The sequence below is a fragment of the Phlebotomus papatasi genome, chromosome 3, assembly GCF_024763615.1.
Source record: "Phlebotomus papatasi isolate M1 chromosome 3, Ppap_2.1, whole genome shotgun sequence".
NCBI lineage: Eukaryota > Metazoa > Arthropoda > Insecta > Diptera > Psychodidae > Phlebotomus > Phlebotomus papatasi.
In genome coordinates, this window is record NC_077224.1 from 12,408,601 (window position 1) to 12,424,422 (window position 15,822).

The following is a 15,822-nucleotide window of genomic DNA, read 5'->3' on the forward strand; positions in this document are numbered from 1 at the left end:
TTCTTTAGTTGTGGACAAATTTATTAAACAAGGTTTTCTTTTTATAACAGTTTAAGCCATTCTTTACCACTGACCTGATTCTCTTGTTTGATAGTGTGGACATTTTATAATTTTAGGTTATGTATAACCTAACCTCAATTAAGAAGAACAGCAATTGGATTTTATCAGTTTTTCTCATGAATAAGTTGCAATTTAGTCAAACCTTTGCAGGGTAGATTAGGAAATACTATTATTCAAAATATCTATAATTTTTTTTTAAGCTAGGCTTCACATAACCTCAAAATTTTCAAAGTATTCTTCCAGGGAAATAAGTTAAATTATTGATTAATTTCAAATTTTTGTAAATTGCGACTGTCTTTTTTCTTTGGAATTTCTGAGTAGGTTATGAAGGGTTTTTTTTCCTGGAAAAACTAAAGGTGTTCTTCAAATTTTTCTACAGTATTTTAAGGAATCTCCTCTTTATCAAGGGATGTTTAAGAAATTTATAAAATTCTAAAAAATATTTTCTTGATTTTTTTTTAAATCAATTTTCAGTTAATGTGTCAGCTGTCAAAATGGAAGGAATATGGAGTTTTCCGGCTTCGCACACAATCTGGCTTCGAACACTTCATATTTTTTGCGTATTTCTTTCATGAATCTGACCAATCTATGGCTGCAATTTGAATAATCTCTAGTCACACATTTCATGGGAAAAAATAGGGTCGAAGGAACACCTCTTCGACAGGGAACCCCTATTAAAAGCCATAAAAATTCATCAATAGCTTTCCTATGCCTTACAAGTAAGGCTTACGTAGGTGACAAAAGTGTGGTTATACAGTAGACTCTCTCTCAAATGGGCATTTGGGGCGAAATGTCATTCGGTTTATCGATAGATTTGGGCGTCAAAGCCTTTGTAAATTCCACAAAAAGCGCTCAATTATACAGAATCACGATAAAGTAGGAAGAACTGCAGCGAATTTGAGCAAATTAGCTTTATAATTAAACGTGAAAATTGTCAACAAAATTTTTCGCCCGATTGAGCGAGAATCTACTGTACCGTGTTAAACTACCATAAGCGATAGTGATTAGTAAGGCTTACATGCAGTAACATGTAAAACTTATGTAAGGCATATTTTCGCTGCTGGGCCATTATTATCATTATTATTTAGTCCTGGAGACTGGAAGCAACGCTAAGACGGCGATGGACGCATGGGAAGGGGGGTAAAAAGACGAAATGAGATGAAAATAAATTGAATTATTCATTCTATTCTTGTCAAAACCTCGTGCAAAATTCAAATGGAGTGTCCCTTAAAGTTAAGAAGTCTTCGAAAAATCATCCAATGGATGACGTCCCGTTAAATAAAGAGAAGAAGAAGAAAATTAAGAAGTCTGCAATTATCTTTTGATTTTATTTATTATCCTTTTAAAAGTTGTGTAAAGGAAAGATTAGGTTCTTGTGAATAAAGAAGTGATATCAGGAAAACGGATCATTTTTTGCCGGATTTATTAATTCTCAGTCTTTACATTCAGGTATCTGAGGGGCAATTCACGAAAGTATTTACCCAAAATTTTGGATGGTTACTGCCTGTTTTCTGTGAGGCGAATTTCGCCTTCCCGTTAAAAGGTGCGTCTCTTCGCTAAAAATGGAGGGTGTACAAGGTTTTGGGTCTTGTACCTGCTGGAATTTCAAGACGTATCCAGACAATTTTACCCTCCAGCTCGAGACCTGAGGGTACGATTTTTTTTTACGAAAATCCAATGAAAAAATATTTATTTGGATTATTTTATTTAAGTAAAGATGCCCAGGCACAAAAATAGTAAGAAATTAGTGGGTTTTAAAATTTTATAAACGTTTAAATACTCCTTGTGTTCTAAAAAAAATAGGGTTTGGGAAAGTTCAGGGACTAAACGAATTATTATTAGGGATTATGAGTTTCAGAAATTCTACGATTTACTTCGGACCAAAATTTTTGCCAAGCTAAGATTTCTACAATAATCTAAAAAAAACTATTTTGAATATCAAATTAACCCTGTAAAGACTACCACTTGTCAATAAATGCACGCATCAAAAATATAATATTCTTAGCGTTTGAAGTAATATTTAGCACGTTTATGTACAAAATGAATAAAATATTTATTATCAGAATAAATGCAATTTTTTATGCTACTTCTGAGAGGTCTTTACAGACTTACGACATTTATCATAATTCTTAGAAAATACACCTACGTGACGATATTTTCATCATTACCAAAATAATTTTTTAATGAATTAAAATATAGAAATTGTATTTAGAATTTAAAAGAAAGTCAAAGTGATTTTGGATTAAAATGGTTCAAAATAAAAACTTTTATCTTTGCACTAGACCATTATTGCAATATTTACTTTCTTTTATGTGAAGCAATATAATTACACCATTTAATCTTCAACAAACTTCACCAAAATTTAAATAATTTATATTGTTATTTGAAAGTTTTCCTCTTTATTTTTATAAATGCTTAAAATTCCTAAGATATTATAACGGTTCCAATTTTGAATACGCGCCATAAATTACTTGCCTATTGCATTTGCCTACTTTTCGGCGAATAGACGGACTGAAAAATGCATTATTTCACTTTTAACCACATCAAGTGTGTCTCTCTCCACCATATTCGCCGTCCAGTCAATTTTGTCTGGATATTTCGTGAATTGCCCCTCTCGTTTGAATATTCTCTGGGAAATATCACGGGACGATTTACTTAAATTATTGAAGGTCACAAACATAATTTTCTTCTGATTTGTTCAATTATTTAATTAAAAGGTTATGATTTTTTTGAAAACTTTTTCTTGAAAAACTTTCAAATTCAAGATGGTTTTGAGGTGATTTATAGACAAATTTAATTCGACAATAATTTTATATGCACCAGACAAATTTGCGAAAAGGAGGGAGTTCGAGCAACTCGCAAAGCCTCTGACGCTTTGCCACCCCTTTTTTTTACAAGAGTGTTCAAATTCAATATAATAAATGATCCAAGATATTCAATAGGTGTTCCTTTTACCCTATGAAGTGTGCGAAGGCAGAAAATCTTCCCCTGTACTTGAGATAAATTACTCACAGAGTGTGGAACAGTGGACACAGCAGGATGCCTTCCCAAGAGCCCTTCTTGGGAATCCCCCATAGATCAGGGCATACTTGGCCTCAACCTCCAGCACAGCTGCCCTGATCAACGAGAAAACGGCAAATTTGGACGAATTGGGTTCCAATTCCATCCGATAAGTGCTCAGAAGTGATCCGGGCACAACATGCCTCTGACCATCCTTCTTCTCACTCGTCCTTCCACGTGTCCTGAATCCCTTGTCCGATGATGCTTTCCTATATGGACCGATAAATCACATGACACATGTTTACAAACAAAGATTGCCGGCTAAATCAGCTGATTGGGGTAAACAAACTTCTTGCGGAAGGTCACGGGCAGCATTTGAGGTTAGGTTTTTGGGCAGAAAGTCGCTCAGATTCCTTCAGACACTTTTTCCACCGAGTTGCGCAGTGATTTTCCAAATAGCAATCAACTATGACAGTCTCCTTAGACGGAAAAGTGTGTCAAGGAGCTGAGAAAAAGCCCGGAAAGGGTCTTTTAGGGATGCGGATCGGGGAAAAATTGGCGGGATCAAGATGCCGGGAAACAAAAGCTCGGTGTGAATGAAGTTTTGGGGGAAATGTCGCAAAAATTGGGGGATTTTTTGGACTTACTTGGTGAAATTGCTGATAAAAATGTCATAAAAGTAATCTCCGTATGCTTCAGACTCCAAAATTCCCATTCTTTATCTGGATTTTCCTGGTAATACGCAGAAAACACAAAACTGTCACACGCACAAGATCACATCAAATTTAGCCTCTATTTTGCTTCGCGTGGTGCAAATAATACTGTGAGTTTGAACTTGAGGGGCTTAGTTGGGGATTCACATTGCAATTTTCACGGGAAATGTGGTATTTATTGGGGAAAATTCACTTTTTCACGAGCACGATCTGGAAAGAAAATTTCCAGTGACAGCTGCAAAAAACTGAGCGACAAAAATGGCGACGGTGTTTGCTGTGATTTCCGCAAGGTGGCTGGGCTAACGGACGTCAGGGCAGTGTTGCCAACTCCAGTAGATTTTTCCTAGATTTAGGAGATTCGAGTGGGCATTTGTTTGTTGCAATTTTCTGATAAATTTTATAGGTAATTCAATAATTTCTAAAAAAAAAATATTCTCCTAAATATTTCTCACTCATAGATCAAAATTTTCGGACCTAAATCTCGCGTGAAAAATGTCAACAACAGCATTTTCAAACGAAACTCTCGCTTGAATTAAGGCCTCCACGGCCTCCACATTGGAGGGAATTTTCATCAAAAATTGCGTTTTTGACAAAATTTTGACGTTTTTATATTTTAGGGATGTTTTCCACAAAAATTTACTAAATATTATCCCAAGGAACGTCCACAAACGCATTTCTCATTTTTTCCAGCAGTGAAACAAACGAAACAAACAAATTTTCATGAAATTTCGAATTGTGATGTGTTCCTTCAAAAATTCTGTCAAAAATTGCTGTTGAATTTTGTTTTAATGTGTAGCGAGTGATTTCTTTCTTTTTTTTATGAAAATTACCTTTAATTGGATTGATTCTGGAAAGAAATTGCCTACACATACAAATTTACTTCAAAAACCCATCTTTTTATCAAAAATTCATACCAATAGGGCAAGTTTTTTGAAGCACACATCTTGATGCTAATTTTTGGTAGAAATTTACCATAATGTGTAGACAGCTTTGCGAACACCAAATGTTGAAACGCAGAAAAATATTATTAATGAGTTAGCAACATTTGTATAAAAATGCAAGTTTTAGCACTTGGTCTCGCAAATTTGTGAATTTAGGAGACAAATATCATCCAAATAATGAATAATTTTAACAGTTACTGAATTTGTATAAAATTTATGAAAATAATAAAATTTGTTTTGTCAAGTTTCAGGTGCAAATTACAAATATGATAATTTATGTATCCTCACTAATTCTGTTCTTTTTTAATTAGAACACATTTTAGCTCAGACTAACCAGTTGCATTTAAAAAGAAAGTTTGGTTACATTTTTCAATTTTGATTATGTTTGCCAAATAGCGGAAACAATGTTTTCTGCTCAAATTGGCATTCGATTTTTTGTTGTGTTCTGATTGTTTGCATAGAATTTTCTTGACAAGTTTGCAATTATTATTAAGACTTTGTAAATTTATATTGATTATATAATTTAAAAAAAAAAAACTTGATTTTCATACTATTGTTCTACGTTCAAATTTCTCCATAAATTGGATTACATTTCGCTTCAAAATGCACGAATTTAAAAGACTTTTTGTTTCTTTTTTAGTTTATAAAATTAAATTTCTCTGAAACAAATCCAAGGTAATTTTTATTATTCATAATAAAGGCAGTTCTATAGAATTTTGTAAAATACAAAACTTGTAATCGATAAATAAAAAATGCCCATATAAAATATAATTATAAAACTTACTGGTTTTACTTGCAGAGAAATTTAATAAAGTAAATAGATGCTTTCTACTTTCAGAATATTGCAAAAAAAAAACGAAAAAAGTTAGGTTTTTGTCGTGGAAAAGCCATCGACTTTTATTAAAAAAAATAATAATAATAAAAATAGGGATAATCATTCAAACCATTTAACTATCCTCCTATTCCGTATTCAGATAAACAAACCAAATTTTTTTTTGTTTTCCATCCACCAGTAAAAAATTGCATGTGAAAATTATTAAGGACGCACGCAATAAATTTTCGTCAGTTAAATCAGCATTTGTCGTAACTTCCTTTTGACAACTTTTCAGGAGACGAAATTTTCAATTCAATATTATTTTTCTTAAAAATGAGCCCCGAATGCGATACTTTTGAGTCAAAATAATAAAAGTGGCACTAATAAACTGTAAATTAACTCGAGAAAATCTTTATAAAATTATTTAAAAGCTGCAATATTGAGAAATATGTTAGAAAAAACACAATAATATTTTATCGTAACTTCCATCGTTTATAAAGCCGTAACTTCCAATGTATGGAGATTCTGGGAGTTACGACAATTTTCTAAAATGCATTATATCAATTTGAATTATTCTAGTGATAATAAGCGCCCTTATTTGATTACATTAATCAATTAAACTCTTATTCCTGTCCCTAAAAGCTTTTATTTCATAGATTTTATTGAATAAATTTTGTGCGCCACGTCGCTTGTTTTGTTTTGAATTAATGACAAATGGATAGGGATTTTTTCTCACTTTTTTCTCGCAAATATTGAATTAAAATGATTTTATGTTACACTATTCGCACTGTTTTTCGATATTTGGAAGAGTTTATAAACGTTTTATTGAGAAATATTGCAATTTTGGTGCAAATTACAAGCCACGCAAGTGAGCAAAAGAAGTTTCGGCAAATGCTGATTATTGAAAATTTTGTATGGAAATTTGTCGTAACTTCCCCAAAAATGGAAGTTACGACAAATTCTGATAAATTTTTATTAATTAAGGGCACTTACGATAATTTTTGTTTAAAATAATTTTTAATGGTAAATGTTTCTTTTTCTCAAGTGAGTTTAATGAATAAAATTACGCCGATTCTAAATATGTATATATCCCAAAATCGCAAAAATGAAGTTACGACAAATGCTGATTTAACTGACGATATACGCACGCCAATAAATCCCAGCAAAACTTCGATCTGCAATTCTGCACTTTTGAAATTTTAACGTTTCTTGTCATTCAATCGGATACTTCGTGTGGCTTCGGGATAGTCGTGCGACTTCGTGAGCATCGCGAATTTCTTTCGTGTTTTCTAACCATTGCCTTCCCCTTCGTATTTTCTATTATGGCTGATTTAATAATATTGTATTATAACATTATAATAATATTGTAAAAAAAGAGAATATTCACGTAAAATTGTTGAATAAAAATTGAATTTTAAATAAATTGAAATACATATTTTTATGTAGTTAAAATAATGTTTATAAACATTAGAAAGGGTAGAAGAAATGTAGAAATCATCTAAATACTCTAAAGAAATTCTGCCGATAATTTAAAATTTTCTATAGAAATTCTGCAGAAAATTCTACAGAATTTTCATACAACGATCGGATCCACCTTAGAACAAAATTCTACAGAAATTCTGCTGATTTTTCGGCAGTTTAGTAATTCAAATCTCACGAATTTCTGCAGAATTCTGCAGAATTTGCCGGGTGGGGAGTCATTTGACATGCAAAAATAATTCACAAAATTGATATTATTTGCTTTTGGAAAATTGAAGTTTGTCCAAGTTTGTATCGTTTGCGTTCTTAAGGGGACGAGAGTTCCCATGATTTTTCCAATTTCCCAGAGGCGGAGAAAATTCTTTCTCTACAAAAGTATCATATTTGACCACTAAGGCTTACAATCTTACAATTTACAATAATCCTCCTAATCCTCCCGAGATTCCCGGTGAATATTCAAATTCAAACATTTAAAATTTAGGAGAATTTTGGGAGATTTGAGCATCTCATTTATGAGGAACTGTCGCCGAAGTGTTGGCAGCACTGCGTCAGGGCAACAGGAAAAATTTTATTACTTTTGTATACGTGGTTTTTGGAGGTATATTTTATCAATTTCCTCTTTGAATTTTATTACTTTGTGGCCAGCCATGAGATCAGCAACATGTACCGCACCTGTTAATATCGCTGTCATCAAATACTGTGAGTATTTAGTTGATTAAAATTGGATTTGCCGGAGAGAAAGTTGGGCCTGTGCTACTGACCCAATTTTGGGGCATTTTTCAGGGGGCAAGCGCGATGAGGAGCTTCTTCTGCCCATCAATGACTCCATCAGTGTGACCTTGAGTGAGATGTACGCCAAGACAACAATAGTAGCGTCACCGGAATTCGATAAAAATAGAATATGGCTGAATGGAGAGGAGCAGACCTTTGATTCTCCTCGAATTCTCAATGTTCTCCGACAGTGTAAGTACCTTTTTTTTGGGAGCAGGAAGTGTGTTATTGGACTGACGAACATCTAAAGTCATTGTCTGTTATTCGTAGTCAGAGAGGAGGTGAAAAAAGCTCGACTAACGGGTGATATCTATTCGTGGAATTTGCATGTTTGTTCAGAAAATAACTTTCCAACAGCTGCTGGGCTTGCGTCCAGTGCAGCTGGTTATGCATGCCTCGTGTACACTCTGGCCACTCTCTATGGCCTCCAGGACAGACTGGAACTGTCCTCAATTGCAAGGCTGGGCAGTGGATCGGCCTGTCGGAGTGTCTATGGGGGTTTTGTTCAATGGAACGCTGGAACTAAGCCAGATGGATCGGATTCCATTGCTGTCCAACTGGCTCCGAGTACCCACTGGCCCGATCTCGAGATCCTCATTCTCGTGGTCAGTGACAATCGGAAGAAAACCAGCTCCACGGGAGGCATGGAGAGATCTGTAAAAACTTCCCCTCTCATTGCCTATCGCGCCAGCAAATGCGTCCCAGAAAGGATCCAGGGAATCACAAAAGCCATCCAGGATCGTGATTTCGAAACATTCGCCGACATCACCATGAAGGACAGCAATCAATTCCATGCAGTCTGCCTGGATACCTATCCTCCCTGTGTCTACCTAAACGACGTTTCCCATGCGATCATCGACCTCGTCCATCGCTTCAATGCAGCTTCCGGAAGGACTAAAGTCGCCTACACTTTCGATGCCGGCCCCAATGCCTGTCTCTATCTCCTCCGCCAGGACGTCCCTCAAGTCCTAAACCTGGTCAAAACCGCTTTCCCTAACGACAAATCCTCCTCTTCCGACTACCTGAAAGGAATTCCAATCACCGAAGAACCCCTCCCTGAATCCCTATCCTCCGCAATGAACCTCGAACCCATCGGGCACAATCTCCTCAAGTACATCATTCACACTCGCGTAGGAGAAGGACCCCAAATCCTCCCAGAAACCAATTCTCTTCTCACGACTTCCGGCCTTCCAAAGTCCAATTAACATTTCTCCTGCATTCACTTCAAAAAAACGGTTTCCTGCATTTATTTATCTTCAAAAACAAACGAACAAAAAAAAAGAAACAATTTATAGCATTTATAAGCAATTTATTCCTCTAACACAAAAGCCCAGTGGCATTAAATCCTCTCAAGAAGCCTTCGGACTGGATTAAGATGATGATTCCGGTGTCGAAGATTCTGGAAAAATGTTTAAAACAAAATTTTCAGTTGAACGAATTTTTCGAATGATGCGCTTCTCGAGATTTTTTGTTGAAAGCAAAAAAACTGAGGAAGCCATGCATGTAAAAAGTTAATTATTTTGCGTGCGTCAACTGCAAAGTTAGACACACTTTTGGGCTGTTAAATTTAATGATTTAAGCAAGATTGTTAAAATGGTTAATATTGTATGATTTGGAGCAAATAATAAAATGGTTTTTGTTAGAGAAATTCAATTAAAATTGTTTGAATTTCATTGAAAAATTAATTCAAAGATGACAACGTGGAAGATTTTCTGGGATTCTGGTAAGAAAATCTACTTTGAGGTCTTATAGTATCCCTATTGGGAACTTTAAAAAACTTCCTGAAATGTCATTATGCCCTGGATAGATTCACGACTTAAACCGAGAGACGGTTTAACAACGCATTTAATCAAACAATGATTTCTTTAAATTACTAATAATTTCCCACGCCATTTTTTGGCTTAAGCTGAGAGACGGATTAGTCAGAAACTGATGGAAATTTAATCTAATCATTCAAGATGAATAAAAACAAATAACAAAGTAATAAGGTGGGTCAGATCCAAGATGTTTCAAATATAAGGTGGGCCAAATCGAACTGCCAGTGACGTAGATACTTTTACCCGACTGGTACAGTGTTGATAACTCAGATTTGTCATATATTTGTAATAGAAAAATAGGGATTGAATAATTTTGCAGAGATTAACTAATTCTATTCATAAATGAAAATATATTAATAGTTCCTCGGCTAATAAATTTCAAATAAGTATTAATATGATAAATTTTGATTAAAAAAAACACCTTTTTATCAATACGACCACATTGGGTATGGTATTAACTCTTTCGTCTCCTTTGGGACTCTGGGTACCCATGGAAAAAAGTTTTTTTTTGGACTATTTAGAATCGATAAAAATCCGATTCTTGTGGATGATTACAAACTATAAGGATGTCCAAATCTAGGATATTTTTTGCAGGATCCTAATTAACTCCTGAGCTTAGATATTCTTGGTCAAAAATCGTGAATTTTCGATTTTCTGCTTCCTTGCAGATATTGTGATCAGAATTTGTCGTAACTTCCATTTTTGGGGAAGTTACGACAAATTTCCAAACAAAATTTTCAATAATCAGCATTTGCCGTAACTTCTTTTACTCACTTGCGTGGCTTATAATTTGCAGCAAAATTGCAATATTTCTCAATAAAACGTTTATAAACTCTTCCAAATATCGAAAGACAGTGCGAATAGTGTAACATGAAATCATTTTAATTCAATATTTGCGAGAAAAAAGTGAGAAAAAATCCCTACCCATTTGTCATTAATTCAAAACAAAACAAGCGACGTGGCGCACAAAATTTATTCAATAAAATTTATGAAATAGAAGCTTTTATGGACAGGGATAACAGTATTATTGACTAATTTAGTCAAATAAAGGCGCTTATTATCACTAGAATAATTCAAATTCATATAATGCATTTTAGAAAATTGTCGTAACTTCCAAGATCTCCATACATTGGAAGTTACGGCTTTCTAAACTATGGAAGTTACGACAAAATATTATTATGTTTCTTCTAACATATTTCTCAATATTGCAGCTTTTAAATAATTTTATAAAGATTTTCTCGAGTTAACTTACAGTTTATTAGTGCCACTTTTATTAGTTTGACTCAAAAGTATCGCATTCGGGGCTCAATTTTAAGAAAAATAATAATGAACTGAAAATTTCGTCTCCTGAAAAGTTGTCAAAAGGAAGTTACGACAAATGCTGATTTAACTGACGATTTCTAGACCAGAATAAGGAAAAACCTCTCGGGGCCAATAAGTATGATAACTAACAATTACAGATTACATGAATTCGAAAAACAATTTTTTCTTAAATTTTCAAAAAACTTGTTCAAACTTTAAGGGTACTCTCGTCCCCAAAAATCTAGAGGTCAAATGTAAGGTTATGCCGCCAATGCCCGCCATTTGCTTTTTGACACCAACCTTGTATGTAAATTCCAAGCGGTAGCGAAATTTTTGCCAATATGGCCGATAATTTTGACATTTGGCAGCGAAGGAGATTGCTTTCGGGGAAGTTTTTCCTATTCTTACAGATTTTGGTGAATTCTGATTGTCCAGGAAGTGTTTTTTTGGCTCTTGAGAAAGCTTAATGTGTCTGCAATAACATCGTGATGAGAAAAATGTGTTTTAAAGTGTTATTTGTGAAATATTTTGAGGAATCTGTTGGCAAGCAGGAGCTGGGTGTCCTTTTTAGCACTTCCTGGACATCCCACAAGATACTGGTCAATAATTCTTCTTGTTTTAGTGATCAACCTTGTAAAGGAGTCATTTGACACGCAAAAATTATTCACAAAATTGATATTATTGTCTTTTGGAAAACTGAAGTTTGTCTCCTTTTCGTTCTTTTGGGGACGAGAGTACCCATGAGTTTTCCAATTTCCCAGAGGAGGAAAAAATTCTTTCTCTATAAAAGTATCATATTTGACCACTAAGACTTACAATAAAGTGAGTTTTACTGAAATTCGTTCGCTGGATATGTTGTGGTCCGAAAAGAGTTAATGGGGAAATGATTTTTTGCGTCCTTAGAACTATTGTAGAAATCTTACGAAATTAAAGAAAATTAATATTTGCTTTTTATTGAGAATAGCTGAACTCCACATTTTATATCAATTTGGTATTCTACGTGATTTATATGCTTTGAATTCTATGTTATTTTACTTATTCTGAGTTTTTCCAAATAACATATGAGTATTGAATGTTCTGACACATTTGTGATTTGCTTGATGTATGATCTGACGGGTTTCGCGGCAATATTTTTTTTCGGTTTCAATTTCAACCAATTTTCAAAGCTTTTATAACACGTTCTTAATGCAAAAACACATCAGAACTAAGACAAATCATGGCAAATTTGAGCATATTTGCGTCATTTGATAATCTTAATCAAACTTGAAAAATGTTAACAAACTTTTTTCAAATGTAACTGCTGCCCGAATTAAAAAGTAGCCCGATCTTAAAAGAGCCCAATTAGCGAGAGTCTACTGTAAATTAAAATTCCATTTGAAGCACTAGTTTTCCAAAAAAGCGACTTTGAGGTTAGGTTCATCTTAACCTTTTATTAACAAAAAAACATCTGTACAGTGAATCGGTATTATAAATTGTTTTATAAAATGTACAAATCAAAATTTCCTTTCTCCACCTTGATATTCACGCATATGGCCTAGATCTATTTGGTACAAAGTTTTTTTTTTACAATTTCAGGTTATGTGTGGTGACCTAATCCCGATGGAAACGTAGCAATTCAATGTGAAATATGTTTTTATTTTTGAGAATTCAAATACCTGCATTATTTACTTAAATATCACAGAACTTTAGAAACATTTTATAAAGCTCTTATCTATTTTTGAGGTTAGAATTTAATTTACTTTAAATTAAAAGAATTTTTGCAAAGTTTTTTTTTATCACGACTGAATTTATTTACCAAGAATTCCCTTTGAAAGTATTTTAATGGAATTTGTAATGCAATTTATTGGTTTATCTTTTTGAGGTTAGGTTATCATAACCTACAAGTCTGGGATTGGGATATTTAGATTTTATTTAATATTCTACAAAATTTGACATTTTGAAGTGAAATCGCGCTCAATTCAGCTCTGATTCACTGATCATTTTTTTAATTATCGGAAAAAAAATCTCCCACGTTCACAGGTCTTTAAAAAGTAAACAACCTCTTACATTACACATTTCAGAACTCCCTTATAGAACTCGGAAATTTTTCTTATAGTAAAATTATTGTAAGTTATTAATGAAATCCATTTTGAAATAAAAATATGACATAAAGGAGCAAAATTAGCCTATCATATCTTCATTTCCCTTTTAAAATAGCCTACTCTTGCTCTGGGCAAATTAATTTATTTCATAATTTTCTGAAATATGTTTTAATTTGTCCAATTTGCCTCTCAATAAAAGAAATTTGTAAAAATAATTGATTATTAGAAAAATTTATGGTTTTGTTTAGTCAGAGTTTGAATATCTTTTTAAAGGTTATGCGAATCATAACCTCATATTGCAAAATATTTTTTTATGGAGTTCATTAGAAGCAATTTTCGTTAGAAATTGCCTTTTTTTTAAAAAATTTTGACGTTTCTGCCTAGGGAAAATTTTCTTTAAAAAGGATTTTTTTAAAGAAATTTCTCCTATTGTGTAGAGGCCTTAAAGAAAATTTCTTTAAAGTTCAGGCCTGAGCTAAAAGAAAAGCCGAAGAGAATTTGGTGGTGCCTGTTGGCATTCTGCGAAATGCCGCGAAAGTTCACGTAGAGAAAATAAGAGGCTTTTTAATGTGAAAATTGTTTAATTCCAGTTAAGTCATTTTCACAAGAAAATCCTTTCAATAATTTATTTGAATACAGTTATTTGGGTTAATATTGTGAATAATTGTCGATATTACAACAAAAACAATGGGATGAAATTTTGAACTGGAAGACTCATATTCTTTTGAGCTGTCCCAAAATTCAGGATAGGTTTGAGAAAAACCTTTTTGTACAACACTATTTTGGTTAATAACGAATGCAAAACTACATATTACAAGAAGGGACACGACCTGCCAATAAGGATAAAATAGAGAAGAAAATTTTTTTTCGCACTTTAGAAATTTTTTGCAAGCGCAGCGCCGTCAGACGTTTGTCAAGTGAGTTATTTGTGTCTCTATCTCTCTCTCACAGTTGAATTGCGCGCGATTTTAGAACTTTTCATTTGAAGTGATATTTGCATTTAATTTCTTTGTATTTCTGCAAGATTAAAGTAAAAAGGTGTATAGTGAGCAGCTATCCGTCTTCCGACAAAGATATCAAGAAGACAATTTCTTTTTTATATGTGAGTTTTTTATTTCTGTTTATGTCTTTTTGGCTCAAAAATATTTATCATGGCACCGTGAATGAGCGGGATTAGTGTTACCAGGCTATCTGTAATTTCTATTAAAATTATCAACACAAAATTTCCGATATTACACGAATTTTAACGAGCACAGGTCTGCTTTAAAGAAACTTTTTTTTAATTGCTCCAAGTGTGTAGACACCTTAAGAAAAGTGGGACTGAGGGCTGAATGAGGTTATGTACTCTGCATATCAAATTTTAAGGTTAGGATTATTTAAAAAAATCTTGAAAAATTTGCAATAACTTCTTCAAATTGAAAAAGTTTGTTGTCAAATGAAAACCAATTAAAAAAAAAGCCATAGGAGCTCAAAACAAAGGAAAAACACTGAAAATTTTGAACCAATTGGAAACGAATAAAAAATTTTGAACCAGATTCATGCTAAAAAATTTTTTTGGGGACTTCACAGGAAGAAGCACACCAATAAATTACTCCATGGACTTACAGAGAGAGCATCTCGTGCTCATAAACTTGTCTACTTCTCAGCTGGAATGCGTTAAATCGGGATTTGAGTGGAAAATCTCGTTTACAATGTCCGGACGTCCGGACATCTGAAAATTGCTTCTTTTTAAGGGAATTTTAGGAATTATGGTACTCACTGGTTGGTTTTCCATTTGCCCATGGGGTGAACTTGATGTGTGTCTCATCGCGCTTGGCGGCATCTGTCCGGACATCGGCTTTCAGGGCCCTCCTGAGAGTCCGGGCAGCGATGTTGGAGTAGTTGATGTACCTGAAGTGAGGTTATGTTTTCAATATTGATTTTTTCATCCAGAAAATAGGGATTTTTTCAACAAAAATAGAAATAGAGGGAGTAAGTTGGATCAATTCTTTAAGCATAATGATTTACTGGGAGAAAAAAATGGAAATTAAATGGGAAAATGAGGATTTTCAGGCATTTTCCTGCGATTATGTAATGCTCTCAAAAACAAACTAAAAAAAAGGGAATTTCTCTAATTTTTTATGCTATTCAGCTAGTACTCACGTTAATCCAGCTTGTCTCCACGCAACCATGATGGAATATAAGGATTTCACAGGAAAATCGAGGAAAAATACAGCGAGAAAATTTTCAGCAGCTGCTCAGCGAAGATCAACTTGACAGAACTCGTCTAAGAAAAAATTACTTCGCCCAATTTTTTACACCAGAATTTCCTTTTGGGCAAAAATAAATTGTTTCCATGCCCAAGTGCCTTAAATTGTCTCTTAATATTCTACTTTTTCATTGAAATTCAAAATTAATATAATTTTCTTAGTAAAAAATATTTATTACGCCAAAGAGCGGGAACCGGGAAAGCATTGCCATTCGACGAGTCGGCGAACTGAGCGACTTTTGTCGTTGAGTGAAATTGCCGCCAATATTTCAAACTAAAAAACGGTTAGAAAGTTCATAATGGCAAAGAAACACTTATCGTACATTTTCTTTCCAATTTCCTTCAAATTTTCTCAATCAAAACAGTAAGAAGGATGAAAAGGAGAAAGTATATATGGCAAAAAGTGCCGAAATGTCCATGGGAATGTGTCCATTACATGAGGAAAAATGTTAAAAATACCAAATGTCTATTTCTTTGAGTTATTTTTGCATGTAAATAAACCTTCAGCTTGCCAACATTAATTCCAATCACATATCCATGGCCAAGAGAGGAGTCAATGAAACTCCGTGTGCGAAAAACACATGACAAAAGTGCCT

At 33.7% G+C, this 15,822-nt stretch overlaps 3 protein-coding genes across 7 annotated transcripts in view; 1 reads left to right on the plus strand and 2 right to left on the minus strand.

Annotated features, from left to right (window-relative positions):
- Positions 1–4,023, minus strand: part of LOC129807775 (E3 ubiquitin-protein ligase highwire) — a 105,326-nt gene extending 101,303 nt beyond the window's left edge. Inside the window, exons 1-2 of the mRNA XM_055857259.1 lie at positions 3,708–4,023; positions 3,073–3,329 (exon numbers count right to left, since the gene is read on the minus strand). Of these exons, the coding sequence (XP_055713234.1) occupies positions 3,073–3,329; positions 3,708–3,775 (325 nt within the window). The 5' untranslated portion in view covers positions 3,776–4,023. The remainder of the gene's footprint in view (positions 1–3,072; positions 3,330–3,707) is intronic.
- Positions 4,024–7,528: 3,505 nt separating this feature from the next.
- LOC129807764 (diphosphomevalonate decarboxylase) lies at positions 7,529–9,431 on the plus strand. Of its 2 annotated transcripts, none has more exons than XM_055857244.1 (3): positions 7,529–7,706; positions 7,791–7,970; positions 8,049–9,431. In XM_055857244.1, the coding sequence occupies exons 1-3, from the start codon at positions 7,655–7,657 to the stop codon at positions 8,981–8,983; spliced, it is 1,167 nt and encodes a 388-aa protein (XP_055713219.1). In that variant the 5' UTR covers positions 7,529–7,654; the 3' UTR covers positions 8,984–9,431. The 2 variants fall into 2 exon arrangements, with proteins under 2 accessions (XP_055713219.1, XP_055713220.1); XM_055857245.1 differs by having other exon boundaries at positions 8,136–9,431.
- LOC129807774 (protein stunted) overlaps positions 9,067–15,822 on the minus strand; it is a 351,397-nt gene continuing 344,641 nt past the window's right edge. For 3 of the 4 annotated variants that reach the window (XM_055857256.1, XM_055857255.1, XM_055857257.1), the window contains exons 2-4: positions 15,121–15,158; positions 14,738–14,868; positions 9,067–9,177 (exon numbers count right to left, since the gene is read on the minus strand). In XM_055857256.1, coding sequence (XP_055713231.1) covers positions 9,149–9,177; positions 14,738–14,868; positions 15,121–15,149 — 189 coding nt within the window. In that variant the 5' untranslated portion in view covers positions 15,150–15,158 and the 3' untranslated portion in view covers positions 9,067–9,148. Of the gene's footprint in view, positions 9,178–14,551; positions 14,625–14,737; positions 14,869–15,120; positions 15,259–15,822 lie in introns of those variants that run through there. The other variant, XM_055857258.1, reaches the window with a different exon arrangement.